Genomic DNA, 25,661 nt, shown 5'->3' with positions numbered 1-25,661 from the left:
GTTTAACCGAAGCCAAATTGACATTCAACAGCGAATTGACCTGATGCTTCATAGATATTGAACCAAGGTCATACGCGATTCAACCCGAGCAAACTTGAATCGACCCAAGTATACATGAAACCCAAATACAACCTGCGCAAACCCGGCTAATAAATGTCTACGAGCATTCAAACCTGGGAATGGATCGACTTATAAATGGACAACCCAAACTTGTCCGACACCCGACAATTCGACGATTCAAATGTGACCGACCTAGATGAACAAAACCTAACCAATCCCAACTAAGTGCACTAACTGGCATAAACTTGATCAGTTCGGATTTGACCTGGTTCGCTGTTGGTCAACCCACAACATGTTCGATAACATGTTTTGAGATTACTAATTGGAGATTCACGTGTTATTTAATTTTAAATTATATGTTGTCAATAATAGTATTATTTCATATAAATGGTATGTAATTTGGGATGCACAATTACCAGTGTGCACCCTAATCCATGATATAGGCTTCTTGGGTAAGATACTGACTTGAGTCTCCAACACTAGATTGAAGATTCGGAATTTCCTTTCAACTTTCAAGCAGCACGTTGGCCTTAGTCGGAAGCAATGGGTGGGACAGAGATGCATTACTGGATTCGAGCTTCATCTTCTGATTTTACAGGCACTCATCCTCATGCTCGAAGGTATCATACTTCCCACCTTTCCACTAAGTCAACGACAACAATAGCGTTAGTCCCAAAAATGATTCAGTATTAGTCGCATATTATGATTAAGTTACAGCAATTAGTAAAATTTAAGAACTCATACATTAAATCTACTAATTCTTTTTGTTTGGTTTCGGGTTGTTGAATGATCAGTGGGCACAGTGCTGTTAATATTGCAAAATCTAAAATCGTGATTTTCGGAGGCGTCGTTGATAAACGTTTCCTCAATGATATTACAGTTTACGATGCTGGTACTTTCTCTCTCTCTCTTCTTTCTCGCTATTTTTGTGTATGTGAGATTGTTTTGGTGGGTTATTGAAATTATTCTTTTTTTGGAAAATTTGACATGGGTAATCTGTTTGGGGTGACTAACAATATTAAATTTGAGTTTATGCTATTACAAATTTACAAGATGGTCCGAAGGCTAATATTGTGATTGTTGTAAATACAGTGAAATTTGGGATTACTTTTGCTTATGATGTTGGAATTATGATGATAGTTTTAGTTTAAGGATTATCATTTATCCAAAAATTGAGTTGGACAAAATGAGGGGTGGCGCTGGATTCTAAAGCATGTGTGTTGTAAGGCATTATCATGAATATTGAAATTGGCATTCGAGATTAAAACTGTATGTTGGAGACTTAGAGTGCATTACTATGAATATTTGTGTGATTAGGAGAGCGTATTTTTGTAATGTGTACAGTATTCTATTTACATGATATCACTATATTCAATAGTTGCATATGCTATCTTGGGATGTCTGGAGAAAGGTTGTCAAATTGTAACCTCATGCATCAAACTTAAGTGATGACAACTTTCCCCGATTCATGTACTCGGGGATAAAGGTACTTTTGTGGATACGATGCCAGTTGGTCGTTATTTGGGTGCTCAACTCTTTGGATTGACTGCCCTTGATCTCGAGTAATCCTTTTTAATGCATCAGGTAAGCTATGATGCATTATAGGGTTTACGGTTGAGTTACTATGCAAATGAAGACATAAGGAAAACAACTTTCAAGATAGTGGTAGCGCATTGCTGGCTCCCATGATCTTGCCTGGTCCAGAGCTCCCATGCAGAATGTTCAGTTTTGGACCTCCATGACCATGGCCAGATATAGGCTCTCGTGGCACTATTCACCCATGACCATGGGGATAAGGACTCTTATCTGTTCCCGAAGGTTCCGATTTAGCTCGTGCTTATAAGTTTTCATCGCCTCCTAATTTGATTTTAGCCCTTGAAATGTTATCCAATGTCCCTTATTATTATTATCTTTTTTGTTCTTGTTGAAATCTAATCATCAACTTAACTAAAACAGTTACGGTATATGATTGAGACTTTGCATCATGCCCTTACTTAAATGTGTGACAGGAACTAGCATGCGAACAACTCAACTATAATAAATTTCTCTTAGTAAAATCATGTTATAGCTTCATTCAAAGGCGTTGGGACAACCCGACAGGAACAAAGGAAGTGTCTGAATATCGAATTTCTCATCTTTGCCTTGACACATGCCTTCTTCTCTCAGATTGTATTGTCAAGGTCTGCTTTCCTGCTATTCTCACATTAGCTCTTCACTGATGCAGATAATAAGCTGTGGTTTCAGCCTGAGTGCAGTGGCAGTGGTTCTGATGGACAGGTCGGTCCAAGTCCCAGAGCATTTCATGTGGCTGTTACTATTGACTGTCATATGTTTATATTTGGCGGGCGTTCAGGTGCCAAAAGGTTTGTGCAAGTTTTTTAAGAGTTCCTCCATGTTACTTAACTTTTGCTTCTAACTGTTTAATATTTATATCTCAGGCTCGGTGACTTCTGGGTATTGGACACAGGTTAGGCCTTAATCATTGTCGAGGATTCTCTGTTTGCATCAATGGACATGCACTAGATGTGATTTGGACTTTTCAGAATGACCAGACTTTGTATTTGCCTCCATGTGATTTGGAATTTCTGTACTACTCAAACGATCACTGATGAAACTAATTGTCTCTATCAGATATATGGCAATGGTCAGAGTTGACGAGTTTTGGGGACTTGCCTCCGGCGCGCGATTTTGCTGCTGCTGCACCTATAGGAAATCAAAAGATTGTCATGTGTGTCTTAATCTTTAGTCCATGTCCATTTGTCACTTCAGTGATGCAATTACAATCCTGCCTTCAAATTATTGTAGGTGTGGTGGCTGGGATGGTAAGAAGTGGCTGTCAGATGTGTATGTTTTGGACACAAGTAACTCACTTTTCCTTGGAACTGGTCCTTTTTTCCCCTTCCATCTTGAAGTGGAGCTAAATTGCCTTTTTTTGGTTTTTTATGTGGCTGGCATTATTGCGCTATGCACATGAATAGTATCGCTAGAGTGGACGGAGCTCTCAATTTCAGGGACAGTGCCTCCTGCGAGATGTGGTCATACTGCTACGATGGTTGAGAAACGATTGTTAGTCTATGGTGGAAGAGGTGACTTCCTTTTTTAAATTTGCATAAATATGTGCTGACATCTCCTTAAGACTCCCCGACTTTGTACTACGGAGTAAAATGCACACATGAGGTCCTCAAGACTATTCTAGGAAGTTTACTTGTGAATCTTTCCCTAGAACTATTTGGGTTTTACGAGATTTTCTTGAAAAGATTAGTTTTTCTTTATCTATTAAGCTCATTTGCTTTTCTTTGAGGACTTCTTGTCCCCTTTTTATTTTTATATATTCTTCTTTCTTTTCATGCCTTAGTGACCCTTATTCTCTTATTTGGAAAAACGTTGAGCCTTTCCAAGCTTTTTTTGTGTTGCTTTGAGGTTTACCGTATTGGACTATGGTTGAGAAAAAGCTTCCAATTATCTTGCTTTTTGGTGTTAATTATGTCCCATAATGTTTCACTGTGATTCGAAGAGAGATTTTTATTTTATGTGACTTTGGTGCTTCGGTTGATAAGTCTTATTACTTATTATCTAGCATACGATCTTGAAAGGTCGTATTTAATCTGAAGAAACCCGCTGTCAAATGCTTATTGGAATTATGAGAAATTCATCCATAAATAATAATGAGACAAGAAAAGTTTATGCTTCTAATTCTTTTGATTTATTGAAGATAATTTAGCTCACTTGTTATCTATTATGTTGGAATTGCTCGAGATTACTTATCATGGACTTTTGCAGGTAGCACTGGAATTGTGGGGGATTTTTGGGCTTTAAAGGGGCTCATAGAGGAAGGTATATTGCTGATCAATCTATTACTTTCCTGTTCATTGGAGCTGTTCTCTATTCCTCCTATCCCACTAAGAGCTCGAAACTGTGGCATTTCACGACACAATATTGTTAGTCAAATTCTATGTGGATGTTTTTGTTTAAACTAATGCGCAAGGAGACAATACTTAGAAAAATAGTTAGAACGATCTTACTTGAATCGGGAAAAATGAGAAGAGATGAGAAGGCTGTGACGTGGAGAGATCCACTGTCCTTAAAGGTGATTTCGCCGCAGCACAGATCCAAACTTTCTCCCGATGACCACCCTCCAGGATTAACACCCCGATTGCGTGCACTCACAAGCAGACAGATGGAGTGACTTAACTTAGCCCGAAATATTGGAGAACATTTCGTGTGAGAGAATGTGATGCATATGGAATATGGTCATTTTCTACAAATCCTAGTTCTGTTAGGATTCATACATAGTGTCCTAGTTCTATTAGGATTCTATGTAATTTAATTGTTATTAGGGGTTTAATTTCAGTTGTGTGATGATAAAAGGAATCCTATTATATTTAGGAGTCTAATTCCTTTGTCATTGAGTCAAGTTAGGAATAAGATAAGGTATGATAACTCTTATCCTAAGTTAGTTCGGATTTCCTAAGTTAGGCGTGTGCTAGGTTTTCTAGTGTTTATCTTTGTTTAGTTTGTGTTTATCTTATTAGCATTAAGGTGATAAGATTTAGGGTTTGTTAAACGTGTATATATAAGTACACGAGTTTTATTAATAAAGTAAAGAGTTTTTCGTTTGCTTTGAGTAAAGTTTATCAAGTGCATGTTTGCATTGATTTTGATCGTCGTATCAAGAACACATAGATCGTGGTTTATGTGAATCTACTAGTTGAGGCTAGGTAGAAATCCTCTAGTTCTTGAGGGAACATATAGAGCTTATCCTTTATTTGTTATTGCTTTCGTACATAAGTTCATAAAATCACAAAAGAGTTCGAATAAATCCATAGAATCACATCAAGTGGTATCAGAGCAGCGTGCATTGTGACGGCGCGTGAGGGCGCGTCCGGTGGCCAAAGTGTGCGATTTTTGGTTCTGTGGATAGCTAACATACAGGGCTACGTTGTGTCAAAATTTCAGCCTATTTCGATCAGGAACGAAGTCGCAGCAATCGCAAACATTTGATGCAGAATTCTGTTTTTCTGACGGATTACATACTGTGAGTAAAATAAAAACTGCATTCGATTGACTTATTATTTTTTGATGAAATTTGGGTCGAGTGTTCAGGAGACATAGGGGTATGTGGTGACAAAATTTCATGAAATTTCGAGGTGTTTTACTTATGTTTAAGATCTCAAACTCTGAGTGAAATTTTAGGGTTAGTTTACTGAAAAATTTCTGTTGGTTGTTGTTGTTTGGTTCTGTATGGATGGATTTGATTTACCATTGAGCATCAAGCAAGCTCTTGTACGTATGCAAGAAGCCACTGAAAGGTTATTCTTTGATGCAACAAAATACTTAACAAAAAAAGATGAAGATGTTCCTTGCAACATAGAGGAAGTAATTTCAGATTCAATTTTTGTTGTGGAGGTTGAAGATGAATTAAAAATGAATTTTTGGATTGTGCAAGTAACAAAGATTTAATCTTGGATGTTAAATATGTGGCACAAGCTACATCCGAGATTGGGTACTAGATGTTTGTACACTTTTTGAAGATTATTTCTTTCAAGATTGGGTTTTACACATCCGGAAAACACAAAGGTTAAAAACATGCTTGTGAAGGAAGTGTGGATGTTCATGGTAACCTTATTACTCTAGTTCGTGGGTTTCGCATATGGCTTGTTGCATGGTTACCTTGCAACTTGAGACAAGTTGGATTCTAAGGGGGAGAGGATGATGCATATGGAATATGGTCATTTTCTACAAATCCTAGTTCTGTTAGGATTCATACATAGTGTCCTAGTTCTATTAGGATTCTATGTAATTTAATTGTTATTAGGGGTTTAATTTCAGTTGTGTGATGATAAAAGGAATCCTATTATATTTAGGAGTCTAATTCCTTTGTCATTGAGTCAAGTTAGGAATAAGATAAGGTATGATAATCCTTATCCTAAGTTAGTTCGGATTTTTAGTTAGGCGTGTGCTAGGTTTTTTTTTAGTGTTTATCTTTGTTTAGTTTGTGTTTATCTTATTAGTATTAAGGTGATAAGATTTAGGGTTTGTTAAACGTGTATATATAAGTACACGAGTTTTATTAATAAAATATATAGAGAGTTTTTCGTTTCTTTGAGTAAAGTTATCAAGTGCATGTTTGCATTGGTTTTGATCGTCGTATCAAGAACACATAGATCGTGGTTTATGTGAATCTACTAGTTGAGGCTAGGTAGAAATCCTCTAGTTCTTGAGGGAACATATAGAGTTATCCTTTATTTGTTATTGCTTTCGTACATAAGTTCATAAAATCACAAAAGAGTTCGAATAAATCCATAGAATCACATCAGAATGACTGATTAGTGTGCGTCTCTAACCAAATATCAAGGGTTTAAATTAGTTAAAGGAGAAACGAAAATTAAGGCAATGAAATATCATGGGAGGAAAATAAGGTATAACAACATCGATAAAACGAAAAGAATTGATTTGCCTTTAAAATATGATTGCAAGAATCCAGCAAAGGAATTCTCGGAAAATTGATCCCAAAAAATTAGAGCAAAACATAAAATGGGCCACATACCCACAACCCATACTCGCCACGAGCCCGAGCCCGAGCCGGGGCGTGCATGTGCGGTTTGTGATTCTTCTAGCCCGTTGCTCAACAAAGCTGAAAGGACCATTTTTTTTTTTTTTTTTTTTTTATAAGGAAAGAAAAAACTAGGGAGGATCCCGGGATTTGGGCCACCCTAAAGCATCCTTTCGGATGATTACAGAAAAAGGTAAAGCAGAAACATCAAACCAGTAAGTAGTGGAAAGCGTAGTATGACCCCTATGCGCCATCCAGTCTGCAGCCGCATTAGCTTCCCTAAAGACATGATCAATCTGCACTTCCGCAAAGTGACCTAGCTCTTGAATCGTGTCCAAAATAGCAGAATGAATCTTCCAAGGGATCTTCCACACTCTTTTAACAGCATTAATAACAGCCAAATTATCCCCCTCAACAATCAACTTTTCAATACCCAGAGACTTAGCCCCTCTAACACCTTCCCGAAGGCCCCTAGCCTCAGTTAAAATGGAAACCGAACTGTCCAAAGACCCAGCCCCACACAACTTCACAACACCTTCTGCATCACGAATAACAAAACCAAAGGCCGCTTGGCCACTGGCCAACTTAGAACCATCAAAATTGACTTTAAAGTAATCTACCGGAGGAGGGGACCAAACAGCATTATTTCGGGCCACCTCCTTGAGGTTTCGAGAAGCAGCAGGAGAAAACACAGAGTCCACATCCTCAATCACCGCCCCCACAACCTTAAGATTACGCACAAAAGCTTTAACCATCGAACTAACCTTAGTAGGAGAGCTCGACTCTTGCCTAAAAATGACTCCATTGCGCGCAAACCACACAAACCACCACCCTATAACCATACATTCTACCTGAAACCTTGAGAACAAAGAATTAAGATGAAGTAAGAAATTGTTAAAAGAAACACCATCCTCAATTTCAGGCGGTATAGGCCAATTTAAATGTTGATGGAGATCCAAAAAAACATCCTGGGTGAAAGGGCACTTAGAAAACAGATGATCTATGTCTTCCGAATGAAAATTACAAAATACACACTCCAGGGGAAGAAAAACATGACTTAACTCTAACCTTTTCTTAGTAGGAATCCCGTTATGACAAACTTTCCATAAAAAGAACTTAATTTTTGGGGGAATAGACAGCTTCCAAATCCATCCAAAAGGTGAGGGGGCACAAATCTGATGATTAAGCCCTTGGAGAAGCTCCACCCCTGACTTTACTGAATAGATACCGTCAGGAGTAAGCCCCCAAATCCTTTTATCATGACACAAAAACTCCATGAATATGACTAAAAAACGATAATAGCTTTGTATTCTTTCCATATGGGACTTGGGTAATTTATGAAAAAAAGCAAACAAGCAAATACTCCATGAATATGACTAACTTTGAGGCTTTAATTCCAACAGATTTTTGTGGGATGGTAACACAAAAACAATATTTTATAATAACTTATAAGGGATGTTTGTTATTCTGTTCCAGTCCTAAAGCAATATTTCGTACTAATTTATGGGTTTTATTTTAAGCGTAAATTTTAAGTTTCACATTCATATTTTTGGTAGGTAAGGTAGTAGGCCCTTATTGGTGAGGTCTCTCATTGGCTATGAAGTAAATGAGTAGGTCCTGTGGAGGAAGGAAGGTGTACTGGTGAAGGGAAAGCTTCCTTGTGGCATTGGTGGAAACTGAACTTGGTTAATGAGAGAAACGTACCTGAGTACTTTCTACTAGTCCAAGCTAAGCATGGTGTTTAAATATATTAAAGGCTTAGTAAGTCTTGGGTGAGATAGTCTCACTCATACTAACTTGTTGTGACTTGTGAGACAAAACATTACTCTTTTAAAAAGTAAAAGGTCATTTTGGTCGTCTCATACGATACTTTTATCGAATGCATCTAGATCAAGGTCAATTGCTCATTTCTTAGTTTGCTTGATTAATTTTCCCTGTATATGAACTAAGTGAAGCCTCATTTCATATGATTCATCCTGTTGGCTTCTTTGTTTCTGTGCATCAATGTTTGGTATGCTTAATTATTCTTTCTCTCATCTGTGCAAGGAAGAAAATGAAACACCTGGTTGGACCCAACTGAAGCTTCCTGGTCAGGCTCCTTCCTCCCGATGTGGTCATTCTGTTACATCTAGAGGGCACTATGTAAGTCCTGAGCCAGATGAAGCTCATTCTTCTGGATTTACATTTGCCTTAGATTTTGATGGGTATCTTTAGTTCTTTGATTTTTGCATCCTTGTTCATAATGAAACTCCATATATTGAGTAGTGTACATTCATACAGCTGCTCCTCAAATCTTAAAAAAAAACCGTGGTTCACTTTTTCTTGGAAGATAATTCTGTGAAAGTGGATAATCAAAGTTTTACTTGTCAATGCTAAGTTCTCTTACATGAGGAAGATGGGATTTGAAAAGGGGAAAAAAAACGCGGTCGCGGGAGCAGTCGCGGAAACGGCTTGTAATGGGGAAATATAACGTTTCACGGCCAACGCGGCACAATTTTTTTTTTTTTTTTAAATCACATTAATATGTTTTAACCTTATTTGCATTGTTTTAGTTTATGAAGCATTACGACAACATAATATAATCAAATCTATTAGAATATCATGTTTCATCAACTATATAATTAAATCATAAAATTTTTTTGGCCAATGTTTGAAAAGAACTGAAGTAACGGGAATAAAAGCGTTTTAACGTGGTGAGTTCGCATTACGGAACGGACAACGCGGCGAGAAGTATGTGAATTTTATTATGGCGTTTCGTAACGGAATTTCGCGGAACTACAAATCCAAAATCCGTTACAGAACGGCCGTTCTATAACGGAACGGGAGAGTTTTAAGTCGCTGGTCTAAGTCTATCAATATCTGAATTGATATGATAGATTGGATTGGTTTTAATCTGTTAACTAACATTATTTATTATGCATTTAAATCTTCACTAACTTGAAGACTATTGCTGAAGTGCTAATATGATTAAATAAAGGTCTTAGTTTCATGTTGAACATAACCGGGAATGAATCATTTGTTCAATTCATATATTTCCAAAGTTTAAGTTGAAATAACAAATTTTTTATCTTTATTGCATATACACATGTGAAGTGTAATACCCATGGTTGCTTAAGAGGATTGATATAATTTCTATATCAATAGGTGCACTTTCATTTTAGAGAACTCATATTCTGAGTTTCTGACATACTCCACACTTAAGCATGGTTAACTAGGCTTAGTCTTGGAGTGGATAATCTCATGGGAAGTTTCTTAGGGTGCACATGAGGACAAATTGACACTGGAAAGACATGTTTTACTATATCGGGTCAAATGCCAGCTGCCAACCATAGATCCGTATTTGGTAACAACTTGCAACCCCTGAGGGGTTGGGGTGTTACTGAAAAATGTTCTGAGTGTTGCAGTATTGAGTACTATTAGGGGTTCATGCTGCGATTAGAGTAAGTGGCCCAGATGTACACACCTAACCCTTTGATAATAAAGCGATGGTGCCTGTTGACCCTTAATCTGATATGTCATACGTCTTGACTATTTACTATTTTAGAACGAAGTGTATACAATGTAATGAGCCATTGTACCTTTGCTATTGTAACCTAATTGCCAAAAGTTAGCAGCATATCTGTTACTTATATAGGAGGATGTCATGCTTCTAAATTTTTTGAAGGCCTTTTTTTTGTGTGTACGGAGCAGGAAATTCAAATTACTGCATCTTTTAAGCTGCTATCTATTAATCCACTTTATGCTGTGCACATCACTTCAGTAGTGCAGTAGTAAGCCTGTTGTTTCGTGTAAAAGTCTCATATGCTGTTATAATCTTAGGAATATCATCAGCTTCACTGCACATGCTATGGTGCTTTTTGAAGTCGGGCCAAAATATTTCATGTGCTGAATGTGAAGAAATCAACAATAACTAAACCGCTTTTAGCAAATCTTTTGCTTTAATGATGCAAGGCACCAAGGCAGAATGCCTTCTTTGGTGGCTCATGTTTTATCAAACTAATTAAGATCATTGTGGAGATTGCTGAAGTTTAAGATAATCACTGAGACAAAGAAGCATGAGATTGGGGCTTAATGTAGCAGGATGTAACAAAGCAAATTGTAGTGCTCTAGCCTCTAATCAGTTCCCCTATGGACCAACTACATTTGGTTTTGGTAGAGAATTAATTACGCAAAGAGGTATTAACACACTCTAAGGGTACTAACGCACTACTCTTGCACACAGAGAGGTCTCACACTGAAATAAATCAATTCCGCCCTTGTTCTGCTGAAGTTTGAGCATTTAGATAATTATTTTTTATGGCTTGCAAATAAATTTAAAGCAAAGAATAGAAAAAAATTAATATGCATAAAATGAATTGGAAGTTACAGTAAAACAGTTTCAGCTTGACAAAGTTTAACTAATAATTGCAATTGCTTATGTCCTTAGACTGGAGGCTGCAACATCACGTTTTGCATCAATGGAAAGAAACAAGGATTTAAGGACTCCTCAAGATTCCATTGGTGCTTAGTCTCTTGGTTGGAATGATAGAGAACAATAGCCACTGTTGCTGATATAATACTCAAAACATACTGAGAATTAGTTAAACTCTTAAGTGATTCGGTTTAGGTTTAGCATTGAAACCTGAAATGGAAACCTGCACTATTTCTGTTATGCTGCTAAATCTCAACCAAAACAGGACCTTCCAGAAAGTACATACCTTCTAGAATCTTTCAAATTCCGATATCTGATACTGCCTTGTACACATTTGGAGACAAAAATGATGAAGCAAGGCAGGTCTGTGGTCCACTATGCGGACACTCCGTTGTTTCACTTGACAAAGTGAAAGTGCTGAGCTGTTTGTAATTGCTAGTCCTTCGGTATATATGATGCTAATATCATGAGAGTAATGGATCAAAGTTACTACATCACTAGGTGCAATGCAAATATGCTATTTTCATTTGAGATATTTATTTAGTATAAATAGCTTCCTCCATGACAATACCCACATGATGCATCTACTTCAGTTGAAAATGATACGAGTCATTTCTAAACTTTTAAATGAGAACAGCGAACACCAAATATATCTCTAATCTTATTGAGTTATTGAGTTGCTATGAAAAGCTATGTTAACTACCTTATTTCTAGTTTAAAGTTTAAGCAAACTATATCATTTGGTGATGTGCCCCTTCAATTAAGTTTCATGGGCTTTTTCTTTGGTAAGGTTGGTATCCAAGTGTGCTCGTTCTATATTCCTCAATGCTTAGACTTTGAAGCTGATTGGGATGATTTGTTTGTCTGATGTGTCAGCTATTACTGTTTGGAGGGCATGGGACGGGTGGTTGGCTTAGTCGTTATGACATTTACTACAATGACTGCGTCATCCTAGACAGAGGTGAGTGCTCTGCGTGCTAATCAGTATACAATCACAGTAAACAACATGTATTGTTCTAATAGAAATGGATTTCAATCAGTGTTTAATTTCACTGCTACATCTAGCATAAGATAGTAGATCTATGCTTATGTGAAATAAATTTGATATTGTCTTATGTTAATACATTTCATCTTCATGTCATTAGAAAATTTAGTTGCCACATTCTATTATGTTGGAGCCAAGATGAGTTTCAGGGACGTCATTGCTCAATTATAGTGACTGAATATCTACAGGGTGCCTGTTAATCTCATTTACAGCCATGTGGAATGAGCACGTTGATGATCCATGTATATAGTAATTTTGATTGAACACTATAGCTTAAATTTTGCTCATTTTAGAATACTTCGAATTTCTGTGGTTTCAATAGATATTTATCTACATCAAGAACATGGATTAATGATCAAAGGGAGAAAGAGAATATTCAAGGCTAGGAAAGTGTTTTGGTAGAGGGTCTTATGCGTTCTATAACTTTCAATAAGACGATATTCAAGGCTAGGAATGCTCTGTTTCAATCAAACTCGTTTGAGTGACCTGGGTGCTTAGTTGGACAGACTCACTCCATTCTGTAACTTTTAATAAGATGCTGCCATTGATGATACCAAGCTTGCAAGGCCAGAATATATGGCTAATAGTTTCTTCAATAGCAGGACATATGTTATACATCGTGTCAAAGTGGATGTTTAGGTATACTGGATCTAATCCTCCACGAAAAGTAAGAAATTCCGCATATTTTGACCAATTCAAAGTAAAAAATGGGGTAGCTCCTTCGGCAAAACTGGGATAAAGTTGAGCCAAAAGATCCCGATTCCAACCTGTTCAGCATTCTACATCATCAATACTATGGCTGCATTTGGAAGATGAAACCAATATCCGGGTGAATGCAGTGTTCTTTTTTTTCTTTTTTTTAAAAAAAAATAAAAAAGCACATGGAGTTCTAATTAGGTAAAATTACATTTTGATTATAATGGACTGAATCAAATTTCTCAAATGTAGCTATCTACTTTCTCCGTTCCCCTTAGAATTACAATGATTTGACTTTTGCATTGTTGACTTATTTAAGTTTGACCATATTATTTAACTAATGTATAAAAAAAAGTTATTGAATTTGTCTGAATGTATGTACTCAAAAGATTAACTTTTCATAATTTATGTTGATAACTTGGCAAACGTACAATGCAAGTCAAATTGTTGAAATGATAGAGAAACAAAGGAAGAATTTTTGTTTCCCATATACGCATGGTTGTACCATGCTTGGAATTCGGTTTAATGGGGCTAAAGAAAATACAATTATATGTATATTGTGTTTTCACTTTGCAATTCAGTCAGAGCATCCTACATATTACTGGTTCTTTCCATCTATAATGTTTTTTGTGCATATTGCATATATATGTTCAGGGATCTGAATATAAGTGTTTCTCGAATTTTGAGTTGTCCAAGAGTTCGTTCTAGTTGCATTCTTGAAACATGCTATATCAAAATTTTATGTGATATCTAATTTCACCTTACATTAATATGTTTTTATGCATGTTTCCATGAATAGTATCTGTGCAATGGAAACGGTTACCTACAAGCAATGAGTGCCCACCAGCTCGAGCATATCATTCCTTGACCTTAATTGGCTCACGCTATCTGTTATTTGGCGGCTTTGATGGGAAATCTACTTTTGGAGATTTTTGGTGGTTAGTTCCCGAAGGTATGCTATTTTCAAACTACTGTCTTTCAAAATTTAGTCCTTGTCTAAGCATAAATTGCGATTTTATGTAGTGACATTGTGTTGTTACACTTTCTATATAATGGGAAAAAAGTTCGAATATAACAACCCTTTTTATGGTTTAAAATTCAGTAACCTTAGAATGTAATTTTCTTAAACAATTGGTAAGTGAATTCTCTTTATAAAAGAAATAACCTTTACATTTCAGAATCCTTTTCCCTCCCTTTTTTTGTCCTTTTGCTCCCCATTTCAGTTGATGGTTTGCTAAGAATCAACTTAGCTTGGACATATAATAGTGCTAAAATGGAGAAATTAAGGGAAAAAGTTGAACTTTGATTGATTTAGAAGAGTTAAAACAACAAATGTAAGTGGTATTCAAGCTTTTTAGAGGCTTGATTTTCTCCCAGTTGAACTACTATGAGCAGAGATATGGAATATCAATTGAACTACTATGTGCTTTTACGAAATTGCTCCCATTCACATATGCTGGAACTATCTTCTTCTCTAAGGCATAAATAATAGGAGCTTCTTCGATACTCCCATCATTTCTGGAAATTTCTGGAGCAAGTAAATGCGTGTGTGCCACCAGTTCCCATCACCAGGTTTACCACATCCCCGACCTAGTGCAGCACCGCACTCACATATGCTGGAACTATCTTCTTCTCTAAGGCATAAATAATAGGAGCTTCTTCGATACTCCATCATTTCTGGAAATTTCTGGAGCAAGTAAATGCGTGTGTGCCACCAGTTCCCATCACCAGGTTTACCACATCCCCGACCTAGTGCAGCACCGCACTCAAATATTCTTCGAGGTGGTTCATTTTCAGCACAAATATAGCCAAAACTGCTGCAAAACAACCAGATCCACTTCGTTCCACCACCACCGGTATAACGACCTGAAAATTCACCATGCCTTCTACTAGTTTCGTGTCTTGCTCCCTCTGACAAGCCTCTTTCTCCTCGGGTAAGGTCACAGTCACGGTCTCCCGGACCATCTTCACCTTTGTAACCGAAAACTTCTTCATAGAAACCAACCTGACCTTATCTTCTCCATAGAAACCAACCTGACCTTATTTTCTCCAGATGTGTAAGCACCGCTCTTCGTCCTCTTTCATCACCACCGGTTTTGCCTCATTTTGTTTATCCTCAAGCTCCTCCCAAAGTAACATCAACTCTCGCTGGATTGGAGAGAAAGCTTCATCAATCATCTTCTCTATATTTTCGCACAATATCTTTGACATCTCTTCCATTTTCTTGGATAAATAAATTCTTCATGATTTCCTGCATCTCCATCAACTTCCATGGATGTTTTTTTTTTGACTCAGAACAAAAACTCAGTAGCTTAATCTCCAAGTATTGTACTGCTTTGATACCGTTTGCTAAGAATTTAACTTAGCTTGGGCAGTTAATAGTGCTAAAATGGAGAAATTAAGGGAAAAAGATGGACTTTAATTTATTACTAGAGTAAAAACAACAAATGTAAATTTTATTCAAGCTTTCGAGATGCTTGATTCTCTCCACTTGAACTACTATGAGTTCACGCAAATTCTCATCTATTTTCAACATATTAATTCCTTTCTAATTGCACTACCAAATATTCCCCTCCTGGCTCCTAGTAATATTGAATAGCATGGTCTTTCAAACAAGCCACCTCTGGCGTACCACCTTTTGCCAATAAGCTCCCAACAGCTGGAATTTCCCGTTGACTGTCACTGGCTCGCCCTCTTTCTCCGTGTCTCTTATATTCCATATCTCTGCTTTTTTAAGGTTCTCATATAGTTTTCTCTACCTTCCTTTTGTTCAAACAAGTCACTTTTGAAGTTCACCACTGCCTTCAGGGTACAAGGGTTTAGGGAAAGGGTGGTTGCACAGAAGGGGATGAATTCAGGGAAGGGATTATTTGAAGGGTAACAATGGGGAGAGGTGGTGGTGGCCTTGGTGGTGTGGTTGGTGGACAGGAAGGGGGAGGGGTTGCTGCTAACGTGGTCAGGGGGTTGCTGGTGGCGAGGTGCTGTCAATGGCTGCCATAGATAGAAGGGAAGGGGAAGAGGAAATGGATCTATACATTTTCTTTTACCAATTTATTTTAATATCGTAACTGCATTTTAACAGATAATTTATTCAAGGTCATGAAAAGTTGTAAACAATTATAGAAGGTTACTATTTGATATTCGATTTTATTGTTTGTTCTCTGAACAAATAATGCAAAAGAATAGGGTTATCACGTAGAAATGTAGACTATCCTAATGGATTTTGAAACTCTGTAACCTGAAGAGTTTTCCATTAATCAATATATATAGTGTTATAATAAATCATTCTTAATCGTGTTAGAAAACTTGACATGATTAGGATGTTCTATACAAGATATAACCCAAAACTGTACATATTTCCTAACCCTGTGGAGGAAATATAATTAATATATTCTCTATCACACCCCTACGGTCATAGTGGGAGGAAGGAGTACGATCTAAAATATGTAAATAGTTGTCGAGGTAGGCCTTTTGTGAAGATGTCTCCAACCTGATACCTTAAAGGAATATGGAGAACCTCAACCTAACCTCACATAACGTTTTTTTGAACAAAATAAATATTCATCTCAACATGTTTGGTGCATTGGTGCTCAACTTGGCTGCTAGAAAGGTAGGTAGCACTGACATTATCATAGTTCACAAGAGTCACAGGGTCCTAGAGTCCTACACTATTGTTGTTGGGCTGACAGTTGAGAGGAGGAGGTGGTGAGGTCACTTCGAGCAGTGAATGATTGGGCCATGTTGTTAATAAGCGAGATAGTGCAGTCTCAAAGGATGCAAGTGGGTCAATTGGTTGAATCATTGACGCAGCAGTATCAAAATATGTGTTGATAAGTCCGGATACCATACGTAAGACACAAGTTTTTGTTGACAGACAATTTGATAAATGTTGCTGATTGATCTTTGAGACTTTTTAATTGCCAAAGATATGTCTAGGAAGATTTGAGAGACGTAAAGCATTAAGTTGATTTTCTTGTACATTGCCCGGGTGTGTTTGTTGTCTTCGAAAATTGCTTGAAGACAATTCATGTCCTTTGTGCCGTAGCTCCACGATAAAGAACCGTTCAAAGAAGAAGATATGAGGCTATGAAGCACGGGTTTGCCTTCTTTGGAATGAATCCTGTATCTGGGACGGTGACGAGTCAGGTACACCCCAAAATGTCCCGAAAACGAACCTAGGCTGGTGGGGATGCCATGCTCATATGGGTACGCCTTGGGTGTAAATTGAGGACATCTTAGTAGTGTAGACAGGTTTGAAGGCTATGAGATGTCCCCCAACATTTTTCCTCTTTCTTCATCTTCTTCACCTTCATTCTCCTCCCTTCATTTTTTTCTTCTCTTTCTTTGCCATTAGAAACCCTTAGCCTTGGCTTCTTTTCTCCGTTCTTGACCTCTTTTTTCCTCTATTTTGATTCCCAATTTCTCTTTCTACTGTTTTGCTTTTTATTTTTGTCTCAACTTGTCGACATTGTTTGCTAACTTTGCCTTACTTTTTCTTTCTTTTCTTTTAGACTTTTTGCAGAATGCATGTTATTGTTGTACTCTTGTACTTATATTATAATAATATAATTTTAAAATACTTCATATGAGAGAGTAGGAGAAGAGGGGTGACACATTATTCACAATGAAAGTTTAATATCCAGCTGTCAGCAATCATTTATTCTTCCTCCCTTTCTTATAAATTTTAAATTATTACTCATAAACATTTGAACTCACTGTTTTTCCGGAAATTTTGAGTTTGCCGTTTTCCGTCCTCGTACCCGTATCCGTGCTACCTAGATCCGAGGAGATAGTACCATAAATCAACTTTTTTATAATCGAATCTAGACGATTCCATGAGTCTCGAGATGTGAGGGTGCAGAGTTTTTGGATTAATATGGTCAAAGACGTTGCAAGCATGGCAATGGATCTTGAACAATTCTACCTAATTGGAATATTTACTTTTTTCATGATCAGGAATAATTGGAATTTCATTCTTAATATTGGCGTGAGCAGGGTGGAAAGTTGATGATGGCGTAGGAGTTGTGTTGACCTCTTGATCTTTGGCCATGGAGGGTAGTAAGCAAAATTAAACAAAGAAAGGGAGATATTGGTGGAAGCAGTGGGACATAAGTTCCAGTGAAGGAATAACTTACTATAATTAAAGGTGGGAGCTTGTTGTGAGTAAAGGGACTTGAGGTATGAGCAAGAAACAACCTAAGGTGGAAATTTGTTGTAGAATTAATGGCGGACGTGAGGTTCTGGTAAAGAAAAAAAAATAGACTGGATTGATTTAGGTCCCTATTCTAGGCTCTTATACCATGTTAGATGAGGGAACTCTGCAATTCCGAGAGTTTCATTAATCAATATATATAGGGTTACAATGAACCAGTCCTAACTGTGATATGAAACCTGACATGATCAGGATTCCTATACAAATATATCCCAAAACTATACAAAAATATATCCTAAACCTATGAAGAAAATATAATAAATATATTCTCTATCAATTCCAACATAAAATGTTAATGGTTGACTCATACTCTCAAGAATTTGTTGCAAGGTCGTTTGTATCCTTATATGTCTGATTTTTTGCATTCAATTGAAATCTTCAGTTGAAATACAAGTGACTCCTCTTTTTTCAATTTTTTTATGACTTGGTTCAAGTGTGTAAATGAGGGATGTCACATTGTTTGTGCTTAAGAGTTTTGTGCACTTGTAATAACACTTCATAACACATGAGTTGCACTAAGTAACCCTATTCGTGGATGGCCTAAATCTATAATCTGCTTCACTTACTTATATTCTATGGTCAATGTAATGAAAATGTTTGAGTTGTTGTACTGTAACATTTGTGATCCTGATTTAAAGAAAGATTCACTAGGTCTTTAAACACTCTACTTGAGTCTCCAGACTTGAATAATTCAGAAACTAGTTCCTTAAGGCACCCTTAGTAATCCTCTTGCTGGCACTCTTACCTCATGAAGAGATAAGGATGTGCTCCGCACTCCTCTCCTGATAAGGTAGACCACCTGATTACGATATTGATCTAAATTTGATATTTAATATTTAATTTTCTGAATAGTGGTTTAAGTCCAATTTTTTTGATTCCTAATGAAATGATTGTCATCCCTGCTGCTTCCCAGATGATCCTATTTCAAAGAGATTAAACCCATCTTTGTCAAAACATCCTCATGAGGACAAGGAAGTATCCACTTCTGATTCAACATTGCAGTCTGTCCTGAAGGTATTTTGTGGATTTTGTCGGTTAATATTAACTAGTCCAATGGACTTCTTATGGATTGTAATTAACATCGAACTATGCAGAACTCTTTAACAGTTCTCCTGCCTTTTCTATTGGTCCCTTTTTCATAAATCCCTCCAAGATTGTTACTCAATAAGGTCATTTAAGCTGCATACATCTTGACCTCCTCTAACCTGCTAGTGGCAGGATAAAAAATTTAGACTTGGTGTTGCTCTAACTATGAAGAGGGTTGAATTTACACAGAGATGTATAGAAAAGCATTTTCTGTTGAACATGTAAATAGGATTTGTTGTTATTTGGCTATGAGAAAGTTGAAAGGAGTTTGTACCTTAAAGTTGCTGTCTTTACTCTTTACCATTAATATTTCTTTTTTTTTTTTCCTTGCATTAAATTTAGGACCTCCAAGCTCTTCATACAGAAAAAGGACTGTAAATAGAAGGTAGCAACCTTAGTATTGTGCTATCCTTTAGCTCATACCAACTTCGTCGTATATCATAATAACATGTATTACACCTTGAGTATGATTTGGTAAACCAAGCTGAAACAAGAATATGACTTGCCTTAAGGTCAAAGAGCTGGTAGCTTTCGATCTAGTTTGCTCCTCAGGAGATATGATGCATGATGGTCTTATAAAGTTAGCTAGTGAATGGTTGCGCATGATCAGAGAAAACAGCGTGATCATGATGTAACAGGTTTAGATATTTAGGACTCAATAGGTTTTTCTGAGTACATGAAGTGCATAGTTCAACAATTACTTTCTCAACAAGTTTGACATGTCAATTGAGCAGTAATTTGTGTTGTTTAATGCGGATATTAACAAGAATGATATATCTTTTATGATTACTTTTATTTACTGATTGATCGTATCTCTAATGAGACAGTCACGATATTCATCCATCACTTACTGATACTATATAGATTACAAGCTTTTGTAAGTGTCAATATGTGCTTGGCACTGCAATATGCCCTGTTTTCCAGTGGCTTCATCTTATGGCTACTTGGTATGATGATTCTTTTCCACCAATAGTAGTTCACAATTTCACAACTTTAGCTTGCCATGCCTTTTTTTGAATTGCTAATGGAGAAACTTTTCTTGACAAATCTTATAAATAATGTCATGCCACTTTCATGGTCAGATCTTTGTAAACTTGATTTTGTGGTGTATAATTTTTTGAAAATTCTATTTTACTGCCATTAACATTAAAGCTAGAGTGTAATTATTGTTTTGACCTGTAATGGCCATTTATCGGATACTTTTGGAAGGGAAGATATACCATGAGATAGATGATGCTTATGTGTAATCCCTTGGAATTTACATGGGACATACCCGAAGTGAGAGGCCTATGAGGCAAAACAGTTTAGTACTTTACATTCTAAAGGGAAATAAATTACATATCGGTACTATGTTTGGGGTGTCCCTACCAAATTTGGACTTGACGTACAGCTCTTTTGAATAGGTTAAGCTACATGCTACAGGAAAATTGGTGCATTGTTGATTTTTAGTAACTAGGACTCAATTTGCTTTCAGATTGTTCCTTTCAAATACTATATGGTCATAGTTTTGTTTTAGCTTCTGCCCTCATTTTTCCAGTTTTTTATTTGATTTATTTGACTTACATTTCATTGACTAGGGTTTTATTATGTTCTTTCTGAAAGGTTTTAGCTCATGTCAAGTTCAGGGTAAAGTTTATGTTTGTGGGGAAGTGCTTCCCTTAATGTCATTGATTGGTTATTTTATATTTCTATGTTCTTTCTCTTGTTTAGCTTGATTGAACTTTTTAGGCTTTAGCTTATCTCTTTCTAGTTTGCTGAGGCATGACTCATGAGTACTTTAGTTTTAAGTGACTTCATGATCTTTGAGCAAGCACTACATTTCTTACTGTTGAAATTACATCTTTTCCTTGCATAAGTTTCGGTATCTGGATATCATGGAAAGAGAATAGAATAACACTCTTATTGATGATCATAGAAGGATGAATAAAAGCATGATAACCTAAATTTGGGTTCTGAAGGTGTGATGTGGGAAAAATTCTTGCCATGATACGTTACAGTATACAATTCCAGTTGATTGAATACTTTGGAGAGAATGGGAAACATATCAAGATAGAGATGGACGTCTTTGTATGTTTTGGTATCCTACACTATTCTATTGATGTACCTATTCTCCGGCTGCCAACTGAGCAGGCTCCTATTATTTATGTGTAGAGAAGCCAAGAGCAAGACTCTGCTATCTCAGAACTGCAAAGAAGAATCAAGTCTTTTTCTTTGTTTTCTATATCTGAGCTTCAGATTTTGGATGAATCAAATGACAAGGAACTGCATGACTTAGCTCGAAAGCTCATGGAAGGAAGAGAATCTACTCATGATGCAATTTCACTTGCTCAGGTAAATTTACTATCTGGTCATCTTCAAAATTGATAAGAAGTGAAAAGAGCCGTATATTGCTGCTTACTCTTTCTGTAGATGACTTGTTTTCTACTGAATATTACCTTATCTTTTCATTTTGGGTGAGAGTAGGCAGTTCAGATGCTTCGTGATCACTGGAAGAATGCCGAATCTAGAATCATCGAGTTAAGACAACTGGGGCCCTTGCTTCGTGACTATCAACGCTTGATTAAGCATCGTTATCTGTGAGACTATCTTTTATTTGTTATTTTGTTCACTTAAGATAATTTTTTCCACAACTTTGTTGCTAGAATTAATTTTGAAGCAGTATAAGCAAAATCATAGTTCAAACACGGTTGACGGTAAAGTTTCTTTCCTGTTTGGTGTTTAGTATCTGCATTTGCTGATACAAGGTGCAGAGAGAATAAGATGAACTAGGAAAAGCAGAAGTTTTGCAGTGGTGACAACATTGTCTCCATCTCATTTCCTTTGTCTACTTTAACATGATTGCATGTATTAATAATTGCAGCAACCTTTTGAATGCTAACTATCTAATATAAACCACATGCTGTTGTGATTTTCATATGGGAACCGAAGAGTGGTTGGTGGTGAAGGGATGAGAGGTGTGGTGCTGCATTGGTTTTGGGGAGAGGGGAGGAGTGGTGGTGGAACATGGAGAAAAAGAAAGCAGGAAAACAAAAATAGGAAGGGGTGGTGAGGGTGGGCGGTGGAGGGAGGTAGGACGGTAGGCTAAATTGTGAAAGCTAAAAAGAATGTACATTTGGAAAAAGGGGGAAAAAGTTCCATTAGATATATGTGTTTAGCCTTATTCTTTGATGTATGTAGTAGCAGTTATATTTACCTCGTTGGCCAAACAAAAGGAGCTACCTTTAGAAAAGTGAAGTTCTATATCTTTGACATATTCTGGGAGTTCGACATGTATGACTTAATTGAGTTAGTATTTATTCTCTCTCCTTAATACTCCATCCTTTTTTTTTGTATCAATTAGGACATTTTGCCATTTGAGGATGTTTTTATTCGTAAAATAATTTGGATGTCACCAATTTGCCTTGAATGAGAGTTTGGCCCACATGGGAAAGGGGCATCTTGCCTTGAAAGGGACTATTGACATGGCCCACCGGCTCTCTCTCTCTCTCTTACTTTCAATCACCTACTCTCTTCCTTTTTCAATTTTTTCCTGGTGCAAGTAAAAATCTAAATGTTTATAAAAAGTGGAGGGAGTTTTCATCGATTTCATCCTAGTTGTTACTTATTTAATCTTTCTTTTTGGGGTTTCAGGACCAACATTAGTTCTGACAATTATCCAGCATCTCTTGGATTTCTCTCTTTTGGAAGTTCTGCTTATCAGTTCTATCATATCAAAGATGCTTCTCAGGTACGAGAATTATAGTCTTATGCTAATATAAATTTCTTGTTCTCTATGTGTGGCCCAATTAACACGTCAGAAGTAATTTTACTTTTTAAATATTACTTCTACTTTGTCTGAATAGAAATTCTCATCTCCTTTGTATGGATGTCTCTATGGTGTAATACAAAGTTTTGGTTGAAGGGTCAATTTGCTAGTTAGGGTTCGTTTGGTTTAAGGGTCGGTAAAGGGTTCGGAATTACAAAAAAGGGAAGAAACGAGATCAGAGCCCTTTGATTGCCCATTCAGCTATGCTAGAAAAGGGAAAAGGTTCTATTACTTCTTTTTAGTATTTAATTTACAACAATTGATCCTTAACACCTAATAGATTGCTTTCTCTTCCGTCTCTAGTCTCTACTACCAGCCACCAGTTTTTAGACCTCTTAAACTTATCCACCAATGGGCAGCATTTTTCCAAGAACCACCTTCTCTTATCGTTAGCTCCACCATTAACACTACTTGATTTGTTGATTGCTACACAACCGCTAAATCCTTCCTTTCCACCACCAACAAGCAGCCCTAGCACCTGCTTTTGTCCTAGTCTGCAACTTTGTTTCGTTTCCGTCACCACCTTCTGGAATAGTTTGGGTGAGATTAGACTCCGAGGTGGACAAATGGAGTCGGAGATTTGAAACCCGGAGCCTTCTCTGAAAGGTTTGTTTTAGATGACTTGAACTACAGCCAACTACTTGAATTTTACTGTCTCCTACGCAGATTAGTGGCTTTGGGTTGACTCATTGCCATGGAGAACTGAGGTGTGCCGCTTACATTGAGTTAGTGATGGTGGATGTGGTTGTTGATGCCCAGCTGAACAGAAAGATAAGAGTGAACTGGGGTTGATTTCAACTGCTCCATACTGTTTTTTTTTATTCTTGGTTAAGTGGCTTGATGAGTGGGAAAATGATGGAAAATAATGATCTTTGGTGTCCTTAGCATGTCTGGCCCGTAACCAGTTTCCAGAAGGATAAGAAAGGACACGAGTTTTGAAAATGTCGTATGGCCCAATCCCTGTAAACTTGTGTCGCTTGTGAGTCATGTGGACTAATGCACGTTAATATCTTCAAATTTAACAGTACTTTGCAGGACTTTGTTTTCAGTTCTAGATATGCATCCATCTTGGAGACTAGACATAGGGAGCATTAATTATTTTTCAGATGCTTTATGCAACATCGCGGCTAGAAAGACAAATAAATTGAAAAAAAAAAAAAACCTAAAAGCTGGAACCCCTCCTATTAGCGGTTTCCAACACTTGAAAGATACATGTTTGGGCTTTAGGGTGTTTGGCCTTGATAATTTTGGCATAGCTTTTGAACTTTTTGGAGCCATGTAACAGTGACCAAATCAATACGTCCTTTAGATGTTTGGTTAGTACTTCCATTTTAGGGTGGTATTATAATGCTAATTTGTTTTAAAGGTTATAGAGAGCAACATTTTCAACGGGCAATTTTTATGATGATTTGCCTGGTAGTAATATCTCTGGTGCAATACTTTTTCAGTTGCGTATGGATGATATTCCGAAGTTGCTGTCAGAATACAGAGAGATTCTGGGTGATTGATGTTGATTCCCAGCTACTATCTAAATTGAAATCAAGAAAAGAATTTAGAGTTGGTTTTGGCATCTTCAGTCACCTGTAAAAGTTGTGGTTTATCATCCATTGATATATTAGGGTATTAGCTGCTTTCCTACTACAGGTACTAATTGTTGCCAGGGATGTGTATCTCCCGACTCCCTCTCTCTGATCTAGAACTGCGAACAAGAAGAGATCGTGAAAGCAAGACTTTTTTTTCCAACCACTGTCGTCAAGGTGGAAACCGGGCCATTGAGCTTCCTTGTTTATGAGTCATCATTCTGTTCCTCTGTTATTTTCTGGAGGGCGTAAAGCCTAACTTACCATTGATGCTGTTTATATTGAGTAAAATCTTTCTACCGTTCTTCTCATACCCTATTTCATTTGCAACAATATCTCTGTACATACCTCCCCTCCCTTATTTCTTTTTATGAATGAAGGTTTTGGTCAATCTATTAAAATGTTCTGTTTGGTTCATATGGGATCTGTTCTAAGATTATGTTTGACAGAATTCTGGACTAGTTTGTTCAATATACTACAAACTTTTGATTTAGAGGACCTGTATTCAGCGGGCTGTTTGTGCATCTTAGAAATTTCTAGTTGTGCTTTGCTACCGCATAATACATCTTTGCATATTGCAATGCTACATATCCTTCTGCATTTCAAAATTAAGCTCACATTTTACTTCTATAGTTTCGTTTCAACAGTCAAGGCCTAGGCGGAGGCCGAAGCATTTGAATCAGATCCAATTGACCCTGCCAGAGCACCAATTGAACCAGTCCTAGCCAGCATTTCTTATGGTTTGGGCGAGAATCCTTTCTAGTCAGGCATCACTACAGCACAGGAAGCATGCTAAGGGAATTAAGCAAGGATATTTCAAATTGTGTACATGAAGTTGGGGGGAGGGAGAGAAAACATTCATTTCCTTAGCCTTTTTTAGCTAAGCTAAACGTGATTGACCCAATTTTGGATCATCTTCTGGAATCGTATAACTGACAAATTTGAGTCACTGTTCGCTAGCACACTTATAGTTCGCATATTCATAAGGTTGGATCGAGACGCTCGCCTCCTTCCAAATTATACTTGATAGTTATCGTAGCTTTGTTTAATTCCAAGTTGCGAGTCCTGATTGGCACGATTGAAGATAAATCTTGTACGATTTAAAATATGTAATTTTCTTTTCGTTGGGAAACATTGTTTGCAGAAATCTTTACCCCTTGGTCTAGCTCCAGCAGGTTATGATCATATGGTATTACGTACGAATAGTTCGCTA

At 37.1% G+C, this 25,661-nt stretch overlaps 1 protein-coding gene across 2 annotated transcripts; it reads left to right on the top strand.

Annotated features, from left to right (window-relative positions):
- The first annotated feature begins 474 nt into the window (after positions 1-474).
- On the top strand, positions 475-24,865 carry LOC104907465 (protein GLUTELIN PRECURSOR ACCUMULATION 3). Of its 2 annotated transcripts, none has more exons than XM_019252602.3 (16): positions 475-680; positions 855-952; positions 2,285-2,423; positions 2,499-2,527; positions 2,692-2,788; positions 2,866-2,921; positions 3,039-3,146; positions 3,841-3,894; positions 8,664-8,755; positions 11,901-11,985; positions 13,565-13,717; positions 18,891-18,991; positions 21,215-21,394; positions 21,527-21,639; positions 22,694-22,790; positions 24,317-24,865. In XM_019252602.3, exons 1-16 carry the CDS (start codon positions 604-606, stop codon positions 24,374-24,376), a joined length of 1,539 nt encoding a protein of 512 aa, XP_019108147.1. In that variant the 5' UTR covers positions 475-603; the 3' UTR covers positions 24,377-24,865. The 2 variants fall into 2 exon arrangements, with proteins under 2 accessions (XP_019108147.1, XP_048498961.1); XM_048643004.1 differs by lacking the exon at positions 475-680 and adding an exon at positions 1,645-1,878.
- The last annotated feature ends 796 nt before the right edge of the window (positions 24,866-25,661 follow it).

This window comes from Beta vulgaris, chromosome 4, assembly GCF_026745355.1.
Source record: "Beta vulgaris subsp. vulgaris cultivar EL10 chromosome 4, EL10.2, whole genome shotgun sequence".
Taxonomy (NCBI): Eukaryota; Viridiplantae; Streptophyta; class Magnoliopsida; order Caryophyllales; family Amaranthaceae; genus Beta; species Beta vulgaris.
Note: the sequence above shows the minus strand (reverse complement) of the source record. Positions and strands in the feature narration are given on the sequence as shown.